Source organism: Salmo salar, chromosome ssa19, assembly GCF_905237065.1.
Source record: "Salmo salar chromosome ssa19, Ssal_v3.1, whole genome shotgun sequence".
NCBI classification, from domain to species: Eukaryota; Metazoa; Chordata; class Actinopteri; order Salmoniformes; family Salmonidae; genus Salmo; species Salmo salar.
Window position 1 is genome coordinate 65,403,960 of NC_059460.1, and position 16,008 is coordinate 65,419,967.

The window sequence follows — 16,008 nt, forward strand, 5'->3', positions numbered from 1 at the left end:
GACATAAACCAAAACCCGGAAATACTAAACCAAACACCCTTTTAACAAACCCACCACCCCGAACCACATAAAACAAATACCCTCTGCCACGCCCTGACCAAACTACAAAACAATTAACCTTATATACTGGCCAGGACGTGACACTGTGACTCGCTCTGTTGAGAAATGGACATCAGAATCAGGGATTATGCTCCAGGACGGCTTTGTTAGCACTGATTGGAATATGTTCCGAGAGTCCGCCGATAACTTCGATGAGCTAACCACCTCCATCACTGGCTTCATTGGGAAATGCATCGGCAAAGTTGTCCCCACAGTGAAGGTTCGCTGCTTCCCCAATCAAAAGCCCTGAATTAACACTGAGGTTTTTGCTAAAAGAAAGGACAGAGCTACCACACACAGGGCTATCGCAGACAACCCTGAGGCTATGCCTGAGGACAGGAACAAGTACAAGATGTCATGCTACGACCTCTGCAGAGTCATCAAACTAGCAAAATTATGATATAGGAAAAAGGTGGAATCGACGTGTGAGACGTGTGAGTCTCTGACTGAACTGTTCTCTGGCAAACTCAACATTGTGAAGCTGGTGGATGGGGTTCCTCAGCTGCAACCTAATGGAGCCTGTCTGTACTACATGCAGGTCCAAATGGTCATGTTCTGCACAGGACTGGAGAGATGTAAACTGCTTGCCTGGGCTCCATCTGAGCAGGTTGTTATTGTGCCTTTTGATGTGAAGTTCTGTGCTGATGTTATCCCTAAACTGAAGGCATTCTATTTCACACATATGCTGCCAAGGATAGTAGATGAGTTCCAGTCAGGCAAACTCTGTGCTCCAAATATGTTAATCTATGTGGTATCTAGGGGCCTAATACTTCTGTGTTTTTAAATAGTTCATATATTTTGTGCCTTATAAAGCTCTCTGTCAGCTCTACCTTATTATCTAAGCATAATTCTTGATTGGTGTTTTTTTTTGGTCTTGCACAGTTCCCCTTCATATGCACATTTACCTGATTATATTTGCATAATTCTTGGTGTTGTTTTATATCTTGCCTTGTACTGCTCTCTTCATACATGTTTATCTAATGCCTACGGATAACTCCTCATGAGTTATGAATATTTTTATTGTACTTCGTGAACTTATCTACAGTAAGCATGTCGTAATTCATCTTGCACTTGGCAAATTATGGTGTTAATAAAAACCCTTTGAAATTCAACTTTGTTGACATTTTCTTTGATACTTAACATTTTGAAATGAAGGACAAGGAGGCATGCCTAAAGGTTTAAAATGTGTTTTCAGTTTGATTCTGGGTTTGGTTTTCAAGGGCACAAATTAAGAAAACAGTGTGGCACTTCGTAAACAGTTGTCTCTCTTGGTCTGTTAGACATTTTGGTGTTGAAGAAAATGTATTTTAAATAGATTGAAGAAGGCATGATAACTTCTTTGGGATAGTGGGCAGTTGGTATAATTTGTAGATCAAGATAGAAAACACTCTAAAGTTTCTAAAACTGTTAAAATGATGTCTGTGAGTATAACAGAACTGACATGGCAGGTGAAACCCCGAGGACAAACCATCCCTCCCCAAACATTTCAGCTTACCACTGTTTTCAATGGCTTGAACTTTAATTATAAGCCCAAGTCCTCCCAAATTGCAGTTCCCAGGGCTTCCACTAGATGTCAACAGTCTTTAGAAAGAGTTTCAGGCTGGTTTTTAGAAAAATGACACGGAAATTGTGGTTTTTCCAGGTGGCTCCCATTTTGGCTTTAGTGATTCCAAGCGCGTGGTGGAAAGCGCGTTCTTTGTTGTTTATCTCCGGTAAAGACAATAACGATTCTCCGTCTTAAATTTTATAGTTTATTTGCATATTAGGATACCTAAGGATTGATTATAAACGTTGTTTGACTTGTTTGGAAAAGTTTATTAGTAACGTTTGGGATTCATTTTGTATGCATTTTGACGGAGGGAAACTGAGTGGATTATTGACTGATGTGCGCCAGCTAAACTGAGTTTTTATGGATATAAAAACTGACATTATTGAACAAAAGGACCATTTGTGATGTTTATGGGACATTTTGGAGTGCCAACAGAAGAAGATCTTCAAAGGTAAGGCATGAATTATATCGTTATTTCTGAGTTTTGTGTCGCGCCTGGTGGGTTGAAATATGATTGTCATGTGTTTGTTTGATGGGGTGCTGTCCTCAGATAATCGCATGGTATGCTTTCGCCGTAAAGCCTTTTTGAAATCTGAGACATTGGCTGGATTAACAAGAAGTTAAGCTTTATTTTGACATATTGCATGTGTATTTTCAAGAATGTTAAATATTTACAATTCTGTAGTTTGAATTTGGCGCCCTGCACTTTCACTGGATGTTGGTCAGGTGGGACGGTAGCGTCCAAGAACAACTTCCGTTTCTGCCAGTTATTGTGGCATCCCTTTACTGAACATAAAATGCCCATTTTGTGTGAATCCATGTTTGGAAAGTTGTGAGAAGCGATACTGAGTTAGTTAGCTAGCTAGCTAGCTGCAAACTATTGGCCGGAAGTACTTACCCGGAAGTCCCCTCCCCCGAAAAACTAAACAGACCTGCCCATATTTCGGTTGAAAATTAGGTGAATACATATCTACCTCTATCACTCTAGTTTCCCTGTATATTGTAAATATGGTATTGGAACTGACCCTTTATATACCGTAGTTTCTTACTTTCTTGTGTACTTCTTATTTCTTAATCTTATTTCGCAAGTGTTTTTGTTTTAACTAATGTTATTTTTAGTACTACATTGATATAGATTACTGCATCATTGGGTTTAGAGCTTGCAAGAAAGGCATTTCACTGTACCTGTGACAGAACTTGAAACTTGATATCCTGTCCTTGAAGAGTTTAGTTCCAAAATGCTATATCCACCAAATTTCACATTTGCATTTTTCATCATAAATTATTGCTTATTGGTACCTTTTATGTATGTGTAAAATATTACTGTTCTCAGATTTTTTATTCATAGATATTTGATATGTATTAAAATGGGTTTTGTTGCAAAACACTGTATATTCATTGTTTAGCTGAAATTGAATGTTCGTATCCTGTATACATTACATGCAAATATTATATTAATGTATTGATTCATTTTTAATGTATATACGGTACCAGTCAAAAGTTTGGACACCAACTCATTATAGGGTTTTTCTTTATTTTTACTTTTTCAACATTGTAGAATAATAATGAAGACATCAGCACTTTCAAATAACACATATGGAATCATGTAGTAACAAAAAAAGTGATGAACGAATCAAAATATATTTCCTATTTAAGATTCTTCAAAGTAACCACCCTTTGCCTTGATGACAGCTTTGCACACACTTGGAATCTCAACCAGCTTCAAGATTACATTTTCCAACGGTCTTGAAGGAGTTCCCACATATGCTGAGCACTTGTTGGCTGCTTTTCCTTCACTCTGTGGTCCAACTCATCTCAAACCATCTCAATTGGGTTGCGGTCAAGTGATTGTGGAGGCCAAATCATCTGATGCAGCACTCCATCACTCTCCTTGGTCAAATAGCCCTTACACAACCTGGAGGTGTTTTTTGGGTCATTGTCCTATTGAAAAATGTATGATAGTCCCACTAAGCCCAAACCAGATTGCTGTGGTAGCCACGCTGGTCAAGTCTGCCTTGAATTCTAAGTAAATCACAGACAGTGTCACCAGAAAAGCACCCCCACACTATCACACCTCCTACTCTATACTTCACGGTGGGAACCACACATGTGGAGGTCATCCATTCACCTACTCTGCGTTTTACAAAGACACGGCGGTTGGAACCGAACATCTCAGATTTGGACACATCAGACCAAAGGACAAATTTCCATTCCATTGCTCCATTGCTTGTGTTTCTTAGCCCAAGCAAGTCTCTTCTTATTATTGGTGTCCTTTAGCAGTGTTTCCTTTGCAGAAATTTGACCGTGAAGGCCTGATTCACGCAGTCTCCTCTGAACAGTTCATGTTGGGATGTGTCTGTTACTTGAACTCTGTGAAGCATGTATTTGGGCTGCAACCTGAGTTGCAGTTGCAGTTAACTTTAATGAACTTATTCTCTGCAACAGAGGTAAATCTGTTTCCTGTGGCAGTCCTCATGAGAGCAAGTTTCATCTTAGCGCTTGATGGTTTTTGCGACTGCACTAGAAGAAACTTTAAAAGTACTTGAAATTTTCCGCATTGACTGACCTTCATTACTTTAAGTAATGATGGACTGTCATTTCTCTTTGCTTATTTGAGTTGTTCTTGCCATAATATGGACTTGGTCTTTTGCCAAATAGGGCTAGCTTCTGTATACCACCCCTACCTTGTCACAACACAACTAATTGGCTCAAATGCATGAAGAAGGAAACAAAGCACAACTGTTAATTGAAATGCATTCTAGGTGACTACCTCATGAAGCTGGTTGAGAGAATGTAAATAGTGTGCAAAGCTGTCATCAAGGCAATTATAAAATACATTTTGATTTGTTTAACACTTTTTAGGTTACTACATGATTCCACGTGTTATTTCATAGTTTTGATATCTTCACTATTATTCTACAATGTAGAAAATACAACAAATAAAGAAAAACCCTGCAATGAGTAGGTGTGTCCAAACTTTTGACTGGTACTGTTAATATACAGTTGAAGTCGGAAGTTTACATACACCTTAGCCAAATACATTTAAACTCAGTTTTTCACAATTCCTGACATGTAATCATAGTAAAAATTCCCTGTCTTAGATCAGTTAGGATCACCACTTTATTTTAAGAATGTGAAATCTCAGAATAATAGTAGAGAGAATGATTTATTTCAGCTTTTATTTCTTTCATCACATTCCCAGTGGGTCAGAAGTTTACATACACTCAATTAGTATTTGGTAGCATTGCCTTTAAATTGTTTAACCTGTTAGGGCTAGGGGGCAGTATTTACACGGCCGGATAAAAAACGTACCCGATTTAATCTGGTTATTACTACTGCCCAGAAACTAGAATATGCATATAATTATTGGCTTTGGATAGAAAACACCCTAAAGTTTCTAAAACTGTTTGAATGGTGTCTGTGAGTATAACAGAACTCATATGGCAGGCAAAAACCTGAGAAGATTCTGTACGGGAAGTGCCCTCTCTGACCATTCCTTGAGCTTCTTGACTCTTTTTATTGAAAACTTAGGATCTTTGCTGTAACGTGACACTTCCTACGGCTCCCATAGGCTCTCAGAACCCGGGAAAAAGCTGAATGATGTCGAGGCAGCCCCTGGCTGAAAAACATTAGCGCGTTTGGATAGTGGTCGGTCAGAGTACTATGAGACTGAGGCGCGTGCACGAGGCGACCCCATGTTTTTATTTTCTCTCTCTTTGTACTAAAACACAGATTCCCGGTCGGAATATTATCGCTTTTTTACGAGAAAAATGGAATAAAAATTGATTTTAAACAGCGGTTGACATGCTTCGAAGTACGGTAATGGAATATTTAGAATTTTTTTGTCACGAAACGCGTCGTGCGCGTCACCCTTCGTTACACTTCGGATAGTGTCTTGAACGCACGAAAAAAACATAGGATATTTGAACATAACTATGGATTATTGTGAACAAAACCAACATTTGTTATTGAAGTAGAAGTCCTGGGAGTGCATTCTGACGAAGAACAGCAAAGGTAATAGCATTTTTCTTATAGTAAATCTGACTTTGGTGAGGGCTAAACTTGGTGGGTGTCTAAATAGCTAGCCCTGTGATGCCGGGCTATCTACTTAGAATATTGCAAAATGTGCTTTCACCAAAAAGCTATTTTAAAATCGGACATATCGAGTGCATAGAGGAGTTCTGTATCTATAATTCTTAAAATAATTGTTATGCTTTTTGTGAACGTTTATCGTGAGTAATTTAGTAAATACACCGGAAGTTTGCGGGGGGTATGCTAGTTCTGAACGTCACATGCTAATGTAAAATGCTGGATTTTGATATAAATATGAACTTGATTGAACAAAACATGCATGTATTGTCTAACATAATGTCCTAGGTGTGTCATCTGATGAAGATCATCAAAGGTTAGTGCTGCATTTAGCTGTGGTTTGGGTTTATGTGACATTATATGCTAGCTTGAAAAATGGGTGTCTGATTATTTCTGGCTGGGTACTCTGCTGACATAATCTAATGTTTTGCTTTCGTTGTAAAGCCTTTTTGAAATCGGACATTGTGGTTAGATTAACGAGAGTCTTGTCTTTAAAATGGTGTAAAATAGTCATATGTTTGAGAAATTGAAGTAATAGCATTTCTAAGGTATTTGAATAACGTGCCACGGGATTCCACTGGCTGTTACGTAGGTGGGACGAAATCGTCCCACTGGCCCTAGAGAAGTTAACTTGGGTCAAACGTTTCTGGTAGACGTCCTCAAGCTTCCCACAATAAGTTGGGTGAATTTTGGCTCATTCCTCCTGACAGAGCTAGTGTAACTGTGTCAAGTATGAAGGCCTCCTTGCTCGCACACGCCTTTTCAGTTCTGCCCACAAATTTTCTGTGGGATTGAGGTCAGGGCTTTGTGATGGCCACTCCAATACCTTGACTTTGTTGTCCTTAAGCCATTTTGCCACAACTTTGGAAGTATGCTTAGGGTCATTCTCCATTTGGAAGACCCATTTGCGACCAAGCTTTAAATTCCTGACTGATGTCTTGAGCTGTTGCTTCAATATATCCACGTAATTTTCCTTACCTCATGATTCCATCTATTTTGTGAAGTGCACCAGTCTCTCGTGCAGCAAAGCACCCCCACAACATGATGCTGCCCCCCCATGCTTCACAGTTGGGATGGTGTTCTTCGGCTTGCAAGCATCCCCCTTTTTCCACCAAACATAACAATGGTCATTATTGCCAAACAGTTCTATTTTTGTTTCATCAGACCAGAGGACATTTCCCCAAAAAGTACGACCTTTGTCCCTATGTGCAGTTGCAAACCGTAGTCTGGCTTTTTTATGGTGGTTTTGGAGCAGTGGCTTCTTCCTTGCTGATCGGCCTTTCAGGTTATGTCGATATAGGACTTGTTTTACTGTGGATATAGATACTTTTGTACCTGTTTCCTCCAGCATCTTCAAAGGTCCTTTGCTGTTGTTCTGGGATTGATTTGCACTTTTCGCACCAAAGTACGTTCATCTCTAGGAGACAGAACGTGTCTCCTTCCTGAGCAGTATGACAGCCGCGTGGTCCCATGGTGTTTATACTTGCGTACTATTGTTTGTACAGATGAACGTGGGGCCTTCAGGCGTTTGGAAATTGCTCCCAACGATGAACCAGACTTGTGGAGGTCCACAATTTTTTTTCTGACTGATTTATTTTTATTTTTCCAAGATGTCAAGCAAAGAGGCACTGAGTTTGAAGGTAGGCCTTGAAATACATCCACAGGTACACCTCCAATTAACTCAAATTATGTCAATTAGCCTATCAGAAGCTTCTAAAGCCATGACATCATTTTCTGGAATTTTCTAAGCTGTTTGAAGGCACAGTCAACTTAGTGTATGTAAACTTCTGACCAACTGGAATTGTGATACAGTGAAATATAAGTGAAATAATCTGTCTGTAAACAATTGTTGGAAAAATGACTTGTGTCATGCACAAAGTAGATGTCCTAACCGACTTGCCAAAACTATAGTTTGTTAACTATAGTTTGTAGCTGGAAATGGCAGATTTTTTATGGACTATCTACATAGGCGTACGAGGCCCGTTATCAGCAACCATCAATCCTGTGTTCCAATGGCACGTTGTGTTAGCTAATTCAAGTTTATCATTTTTAAAGGCTAACTGATCATTAGAAAACCCTTTTGCAATTATATTAGCACAGCTGAAAACCTTTGTCCTGATTAAAGAAGCAATAAAACTGGCCTTATTTAGACTAGTTGATTATCTGGAGCATCAGCATTTGTGGGTTCGATTACAGGCTCAAAATGGCTAGAAACAAAAACATTTCTTCTGAAACTTGTCAGTCTATTCTTGTTTTGAGAAATTAAGGCTATTCCATACGAGAAATTGCCAATAAACCGAACACCTCGTACAATGCTGTGTACTACTCCCTTCACAGAACAGCACAAGCAGGCCTAACCAGAATAGAAAGAGGAGTGGGAGACGCCGGTGCACAACTGCGTAAGAGGACAAGTACATTAGAGCAGCTTCATTAAGTAGTACCTGCAAAACATCAGTCTCAACATCAACAGTGTAGAGGCGACTCCGGGATGCTGGCCTTCTAGGCAGAGTTCCTCTGTCCAGTGTCTGTGTTCTTTTGCCCATCTCAATCTTATTGTTTTATTGGCCAGTCTGAGATATGGCTTTTTCTTTGCAACTCCGCCTAGAAGGCCAGCATCCCGGAGTCGCCTCTTCGTTTGGGATTCGTGCGGGATTGTTTCGTGTTACGTTTATTGTAGTGGGCAGGATTTATTTATGTATTAGATTACACAACGTATTTGGATAGGCATTAGGGTTGCCAGGCTGCACCCCGTCTATTTGGAGTTTGGAGCTATTCTCCTTCCTTTTGTTGGCTGTGCACCCTGCCTTGTCGCTGTATTTGCTCTTGGCGGTATTAAACATTTGTTCAACGGACCTCAGTCTCCTACGCCTGACTTACCCCTTTCCTGCTATCTTGGAGAACTTGACAGTTCACCACTTACTCCCATTTTAACAGGGTGTAATTCGCTCAATATTGGGAGATTAGACCAAGTTTACAATACCAGAAAGCTTAAATTCTCCTATTTTTTATCAGTAGCATAAGGAAGGGGGTGTTGTGATTCAAAAAATATTTTCCACTCTTCTCACCTGTATACCATTTGGATCAGCCCAGATGTCTTTGTCACCAAGCTTCATTGGCACCTTGATTATCACAGTAACATTGAAGCCTCTTCCATAATTTTCAACCTGAGAAAGAAGGGGATATTTTAACTTATGCTATACATTTCAGACATATTAAGTAAATGACACATAAATACTGTATATTAGTATATTATCCTTACCTCAAAGGATTGTTTCACATGTTTCTGCAAATCATTTTTCCCAGCAGTGAAATTAACATAACTGGTTGAATCCTCATTTCTAAATAAATGGGGGGAAGATTTAGTGGAGACAAATATTTCAAACAGCTAGGCTAGATTAAGCCTGAGTCATACACTACCGGTCAAATGTTTTAGAACACCTACTCATTCAAGGACTTTACTTTATTTTTACTATTTTCTACATTGTCGAATAATAGTGAAGACATCAAAACTATGAAATAACACATATGGAATCATGTAGTAACCAAAAAAGTGTTAAACGAATCAAAATATAATTTATATTTCAGATTCTTCAAATGGCCACCCTTTGCCTTGATGACAGCTTGATGTCTTTCCCACCGTAATGGTATTTTCCTGATAATGGAACATTCGCTCATTTAGTTATATATAAAAAAGTTTAACTTGGCAAGTAATTTAAGAACAAATTCTTATTTACAATGACGGCATACAACGGCCAAACCCAGACGATGCTGGGCCAATTGTGCGCCTCCCTATGGGACTCCCAATCACGGCCGTTTGTGATAGAGCCTGGATTCAAACCAGGGTGTCTGTAATGACACCTCAAGCACTGAGATGCAGTGCCTTAGACTGCTGCGCCACTTGGGAGCACATAGCCTACTGCCATGTGCGCATCGCTCCGCTTATAATGTGAAGAAGTAGCCTAATAGTTTCTCAACATTTTAAGCTAAAGGGGTCTGATCTTTTGCGTCAGCCACATTGCGTAAAAACGTTTTTTTTTTGTTGTTATGCTAGTGGTTGTATTAATTTGTGATCTATTGCATCCCAAGACTGTCTCAGACAATGTTTGGAATATGTGACCCGATTCAGGAAAGTAGGCGTATGTCGCAAGTTACGACTTCCCAGGAGAGCCATTTGAACGTAAAAAATATTTTATTTATCAAAATGCGTTTTTTGGCAGAATTGCCTTCTCGAACATATGAACTTGCATGTGCCTTAATAACAATATTGTATGCCATCTGTAAATACGAATACAATTGTTAAATTACGAGCCTTGTTGGTTAAGCCACAGAAAAAGTCAGCAACCTTCCTACTAGCCATGATTGGCTGAGATAATGAGTGGGCTAAACATGCTGATAGAGGAGTTCGGGTTGGTCTGCTATATAGAAGGCTTCTGTCTATTTGAGCTGGTCAGTCTGTGTTGGTAATCCTGTCGAATGCAACTTTTTTTAATGTATTGTGTAGTGGAGCTGCATAAGTGTTGCTCTCCACTTTCTGGAGGATCAAGTTTTGAAATCAGTGGAATTAGAGTATGATAGCTAAAGAGATGGAGAAAACACCTGTGTCCCGATTACATCTTCAAACTAAGGGCAACCATGTCATGGAATTAGCGACAGGGAGACGCGTTCATCATGCATGATGATGTATACAGGTAAGATAGTCTAGCGTTAGCTAGCTACATTTTCAGATATTAAATGTTTCTAATTTTGACAGAAAGTGGTTATTTTCAAGCTAATGTTAGCTGGCTGGCTCCCTAGCTGACGTTATTATTCGTATGTTAGAGCCGTTTGCTTTTCTAGTTAGAGCCTAATGTTAGCTAGCTAAAATTGAACCTGGTTGGTTAGACCCCAGCATATTCCCAACATATAGTCATGACATGATTTGTCACTGTGTTCATTGTTGTTTAACTAGCTAACGTTAGCTGGCTGGCTCGTTAGCTAACGTTATGTGACATGTGTGATCTTCCACTTTGTTTACCTAACTAGGTTCATTGTTTACCTAGCTAGCTAGCTACATGTCTTAAGCTGAAGTGTACAACACCCGTTGAATATGGCCATTGTCAGTAAACGTAGACAAAAAGGCGTAATGAAAATGTTGCCAGCAGAGCTGGTTAGGCTGTTTTTATGTTATCCAGAGGTAAACAAAGTGTGCACTCTGAACGCTCAGACAGAGAAGCGAGATGGGTGGGGCTAAAGCTTAAGAGGGTGTGAACGATGCTGAATGGGTGTAGACAAAGAAGATCTCTTCACCAGATACCAAAACATTCAAAGGCCAGTTTCTCAAAAGTGAGTTTACAAGTTTATCAACTTTCAAAGCAGAATTACTTTCCCATTGTTCCTCAAAAATGCAGTGTATGATATACCATTTTGTAGCTCGGAGTCTCTGCTTTTATCCAGTGTAAAACACTTTTGTAAAAAACTATGTAAAATGTTGCTACATAAGACCGAATCCAGGTGGTGAGTCACATATTTATTTCTCTCACAGAATAGAATGTCAACTTTTGTTCTATGCAGAATAGTAGATTGACATAGGCTAGTGCTTTTACTGTTCGTTAGGCCTACTCATCTTGTTGGCTGACGAAATGCAAATGTGGACAGTTCTTTCAATATCTTCAATTTGCACCTCGGAATTGGATAAGGACGCACACAGTTGCGTCCCCGATGAGTCTGTCTTCACTTGCAGCCTGTGAGAAAGACCCGATCACATGACGGAGAGCCATGTGAGTGAGAGGTGCTTCGTAGTACGCAGCACTCAGGGAGAAGGGCACAATGCAGCACACCGGGCCAAGGGCACAACGGCCACTGGCCTCAAAAGGCAAGGTTTTTTTTAGGGTGCATTACGGCCCCACAAAGGGGATGCCACTGGGGAATTTGAGGCGTTATCAAGTGCTTGTCAAATTGTGAATGAGAGACTGATGAAGTGTAGAGTCCGCACAAAAAACAAAGAAGGATCTCATGCCTTTCAAGCAACTTTTTCAAATCATCATTGGAGTCGCATCATGCAGCCTTACAATGTATTAAAAATCAAAACATATAGCTCAACGTTTGTAGAACAACTGAAGATACATTAAGAACTCTAATTAAGGATATAGTATTACCTATTTCTTTGCTACTGCTCAACACAGGATAGCGGCATGTGTCTCAAATTGTTTGGAGAAAATATCCTATTTTATTCAGCTATTCTCAATTGTATTCTTCATACTATAAAATAATGTAAAATAATGCCATGGAATTCTAAGCAAATCCTGTCCGCTGAATGATGTAGTGAAGCCCACAGCCATTTGGCATAACCAGATCAGGACCTAACATCAGGACAACTCAGAGTACGCTTGTAGCGAAATCCTGCACGGATTTGTTCATCTGAAGTAGACTACATTTTCTTCATATTATGTTTCTTTAGACCTTTCTAAAGTAAATAATGGATTTATTGTGAAGGTGTAGGCTATATTACATGGATTAATTAGACTTTTTCAAACGTAGATGTTCCAAAGGTCTGCGTCAGCGGCTTGTAGGCTATGTCTGAAAGTCAAGGAGATGCTAAATGTGTTTATGTTATTTAACTGTCAATTACTGTGAAACTGACAGTTATTTGCTTGACAATCACAGGCGGCCAAAAATCGTGACCGCCACAGCCCTAAGTCTGATGAAACCAAGATCGAACTCTTTGGCTTGAATGCCAAGCGTCACGTCTGGAGGAAACCTGGCAACATCCCTACAATGAAGCATGGTGGTAGCAGCAGCATCATGCTATTGGGATGTTTTTCAGCAGCAGGGACTGGGAGACTAGTCAGGATCGAGGGAAAGATTAACAGAGCAAAGTACAGAGATCCTTGATGAAAACCTGCGCTCAGGACCTCAGACTGGGGCGAAGGTTCACCTTCCAACAGGACAACGACCCTAAGCACACAGCCAAGATAATGCAGGAGTGGCTTCGGGACAAGTCTCTGAATGTCCTTGAGTGGCCCAGCCAGAGCCCAGACTTCAACCTATATTTATACCAGTGGAGGCTGCTGAATGGAAGACGGCTCATAATAATGGCTGGAATGGAGCGATTGGAATAGCATTAAACACATAGAAACCATGTGTTTGATACCATTCCACTCATTCTGCTCCAGCCATTACAACGAGCCTGTCCTCACCAATTAAGTTGCCACCAATCTTCTTTGATTTATACAGTTTATTGACTATCCATCTCGTTTATAATTCCCAAAATTAAAGCTAGACAGTCAGGCAATATTGGAAATTCCAAAAACGATGGATAGAGGACTATCTTTTGCAAATTTTGACAGTGAGGACATAACACATTTTCAGTGCGACCCTCTGGACCATGTGCAGCCCCCAGGGCAAACTGAGTTTTACACACCTGGGTTAGAGCATTGATGTACGTGATCCAACTGCAAAATGTTGTGTTTTTAAAAAATGTACACAAATAATGTCTGAGGGACATAAAAGGCCCTATATTTGTAGAACGAGCTAGACCCACAGATAGGAAAATATGGTATGAAAAATAAATAGCACATACCTTTTAATCACAACAAAAATGCTGTATTTCACACCAATCTCTTTTACTTTGAAAAGTTCACTCTCTCTTGAGTGTGTATTTCCACTAAACAGGATGAGACAGGGTAATGCAGTTACTACAAATATTGCTAGACAAAACATCATAAGACATGATAACTTTATCTGAGTGTGTACCGCACATACCTTGAGGCATTTGCAGTGAATACCATCATTTGGCCAAATTGAGTCTTTGAATCAATCCCATAGGAAATTACTAAGAGAGCCTGAGATGAAGGGAAGGAGAATACAATGTTTATTTAAAATATTACTTTAGACTCCTGTAGAAGCCCAGCAAAAAAAGTATGTCATACGGACATTAGGCGACATTCCCATAAATTCCCTTTTAGGGTTTCAGTGAGACGTTATCCCACTGAGGTTCTGAGAACGTTCTATGGACTTTAAAACATTACATTATCATTGGGACCATAAAGGGATGTTCAGTACAGATGTTTGGTCACAGTATAACGTTATAAAAAGGTATTTTGGTGATGACTACTTTACAAATAGGTTCCTATTTGTTTCTGAAAGGACGTTATCCTTGGGGCATTCAATGTCAATGATCAAAAGGAGACGTTTCAGGCAGGTCCTGGCCCTCAAACAATCATTAGTCCTTAGGAATTTCCCAGAATGTCACAAAATGGAGAAAAGGATGTTGTGGCATGGTCCTGTGGATGTGTTGTCTATTTCCCAGTTTGTTCTGGGGATGTCCCCAAGGACGATTTTAGGACATTCTTAAAACGTTCTGTCATGGTCCCCTGTTTTTTTTTGTCTAATACCTGGTTTGTTCCGGAGACGTCCCCAACGATGGTTAAATGATACTCTTAGAATGTACTGTCATGGTTCCCTGGAGGTTTTTGTCAAGTTCACGGCTTGTTCTGGGGACTAGAACAAGCCTAAAGATGTTTTTAGTATGTTCCCAAGACATGCATTTTTTCCTGTCATTAGGACGTTGTTTGATGGTCCCAAAGGAATGTTCTCTGGGGGACCTTTGTCTAGATCCCTGTAGGGTACAGTACCAGTACGTCGCTGAGGACTATGTCAGGACTTAGTTTTTTTACATTCTCAGGACATACATTTTACTAATCATTATGACTTTGTGTGATGGTCCCAAGGGAACGTTCTCTGGGGGACCTTTGTCTAGTTCCCTCTGAGTTACCAGGACATTGTTGAGGACAATATAAGGACATCTTCAAGACATCCTCAGGACATTTGTTTTATAAGTAAAGTAATGAAATGGGAGAGGGGGTTTGAGCTAAGTGGGACACTGTTCAGCTAAGATAATGTAAATGACAATAAGATTACATATAACATGATCACTTTTACAGTACTTACATTTCAACATGACCCTATTTGAGATTTGAACTCACAACTTTGGAATATATTTGGAATATACTGATCTTTCTGCTGCACCACAAGGTCTGTAGCATTCTCAGAAGTCCCCTATACATTTATTGTCTATAACACATCTCTGCACTTAGCAACAGAGTGCCATTGGCACTGGTATTTCAGTTATCAGTTAACCTGTTGGGTCTAGGGGGCAGCATTTGCACGTCTGGATAAAAAAAATGTACCCGATTTAATCTGGTTACTAATCCTACCCAGTAACTAGAATATGCATATACTTATTATATATGGATAGAAAACACTCTAAAGTTTCCAAAACTGTTTGAATGGTGTCTGTGAGTATAACAGAACTCATTTGGCAGGCAAAACCCTGAGACATTTTCTGACAGGAAGTGGATACCTGATGTGTTGTATTGACTTTAAACCTATCCCATTGAAAAACACAGGGGTTTAGGAATATTTTGGCACTTCCTATTGCTTCCACTAGATGTCACCAGCCTTTACAAAGTGTTTTGAGTCTTCTGGAGGGAGATCTGACCGAACAAGAGCCATGGAACGGTGATGTCCCATTAGACACCTGGCGCGCTACTTCATGTTGGGTACCCTCGTTCCAATACGTTATAAAAGGCTATGCATTCGTCCACCTTGAATATTATTCATGTTCTGGTTAAAAAAGGCCCTAATGATTTATGCTATACAACGTTTGACATGTTTGAACGAACGGAAATATATTTTTTCCCCTCGTTCACGACGAGAAGTCCGGCTGGCTTACATCATGTGCTAACGAGACGGAGATTTTTGGACATAAATGATGAGCTTTTTTGAACAAAACTACATTCGTTATGGACCTGTGATACCTGGAAGTGACATCTGATGAAGAGAATCAAAGGTAATGGATTATTTACATAGTATTTTCGATTTTAGATCTCCCCAACATGACGTCTAGTCTGTATCGCAACGCCGTATTTTTCTGGGCACAGTGCTCAGATTATTGCAAAGTGTGATTTCCCAGTAAGGTTATTTTTAAATCTGGCAAGTTGATTGCGTTCAAAAGATGTAAATCTATAATTCTTTAAATGACAATATAATATTTTACCAATGTTTTCTAATTTTAATTATTTAATTTGTCGTCACGACTTGACTGCCGGTTATTGGAGGGAACGATTCCCTCAACATCAATGCCATAGTAAAACGCTGTTTTTGTATATAAATATGAACTTGATAGAACTAAAAATGCATGCATTGTCTAACATAATGTCCTAGGAGTGTCATCTGATGGAGATTGTAAAAGGTTAGTGTATCATTTTAGCTGGTTTTATGGTTTTGGTGAC

The 16,008-nt window shown here is 39.6% G+C and overlaps 1 protein-coding gene across 1 annotated transcript in view; it reads right to left on the reverse strand.

Moving 5' to 3' along the window:
• Nucleotides 1-16,008, reverse strand: part of LOC106579408 (integrin alpha-X) — a 63,139-nt gene that overhangs the window by 9,866 nt on the left and 37,265 nt on the right. Inside the window, exons 22-25 of the mRNA XM_014159297.2 lie at nucleotides 13,478-13,557; nucleotides 13,296-13,379; nucleotides 8,997-9,075; nucleotides 8,803-8,901 (exon numbers count right to left, since the gene is read on the reverse strand). Coding sequence (XP_014014772.1) covers nucleotides 8,803-8,901; nucleotides 8,997-9,075; nucleotides 13,296-13,379; nucleotides 13,478-13,557 — 342 coding nt within the window. The remainder of the gene's footprint in view (nucleotides 1-8,802; nucleotides 8,902-8,996; nucleotides 9,076-13,295; nucleotides 13,380-13,477; nucleotides 13,558-16,008) is intronic.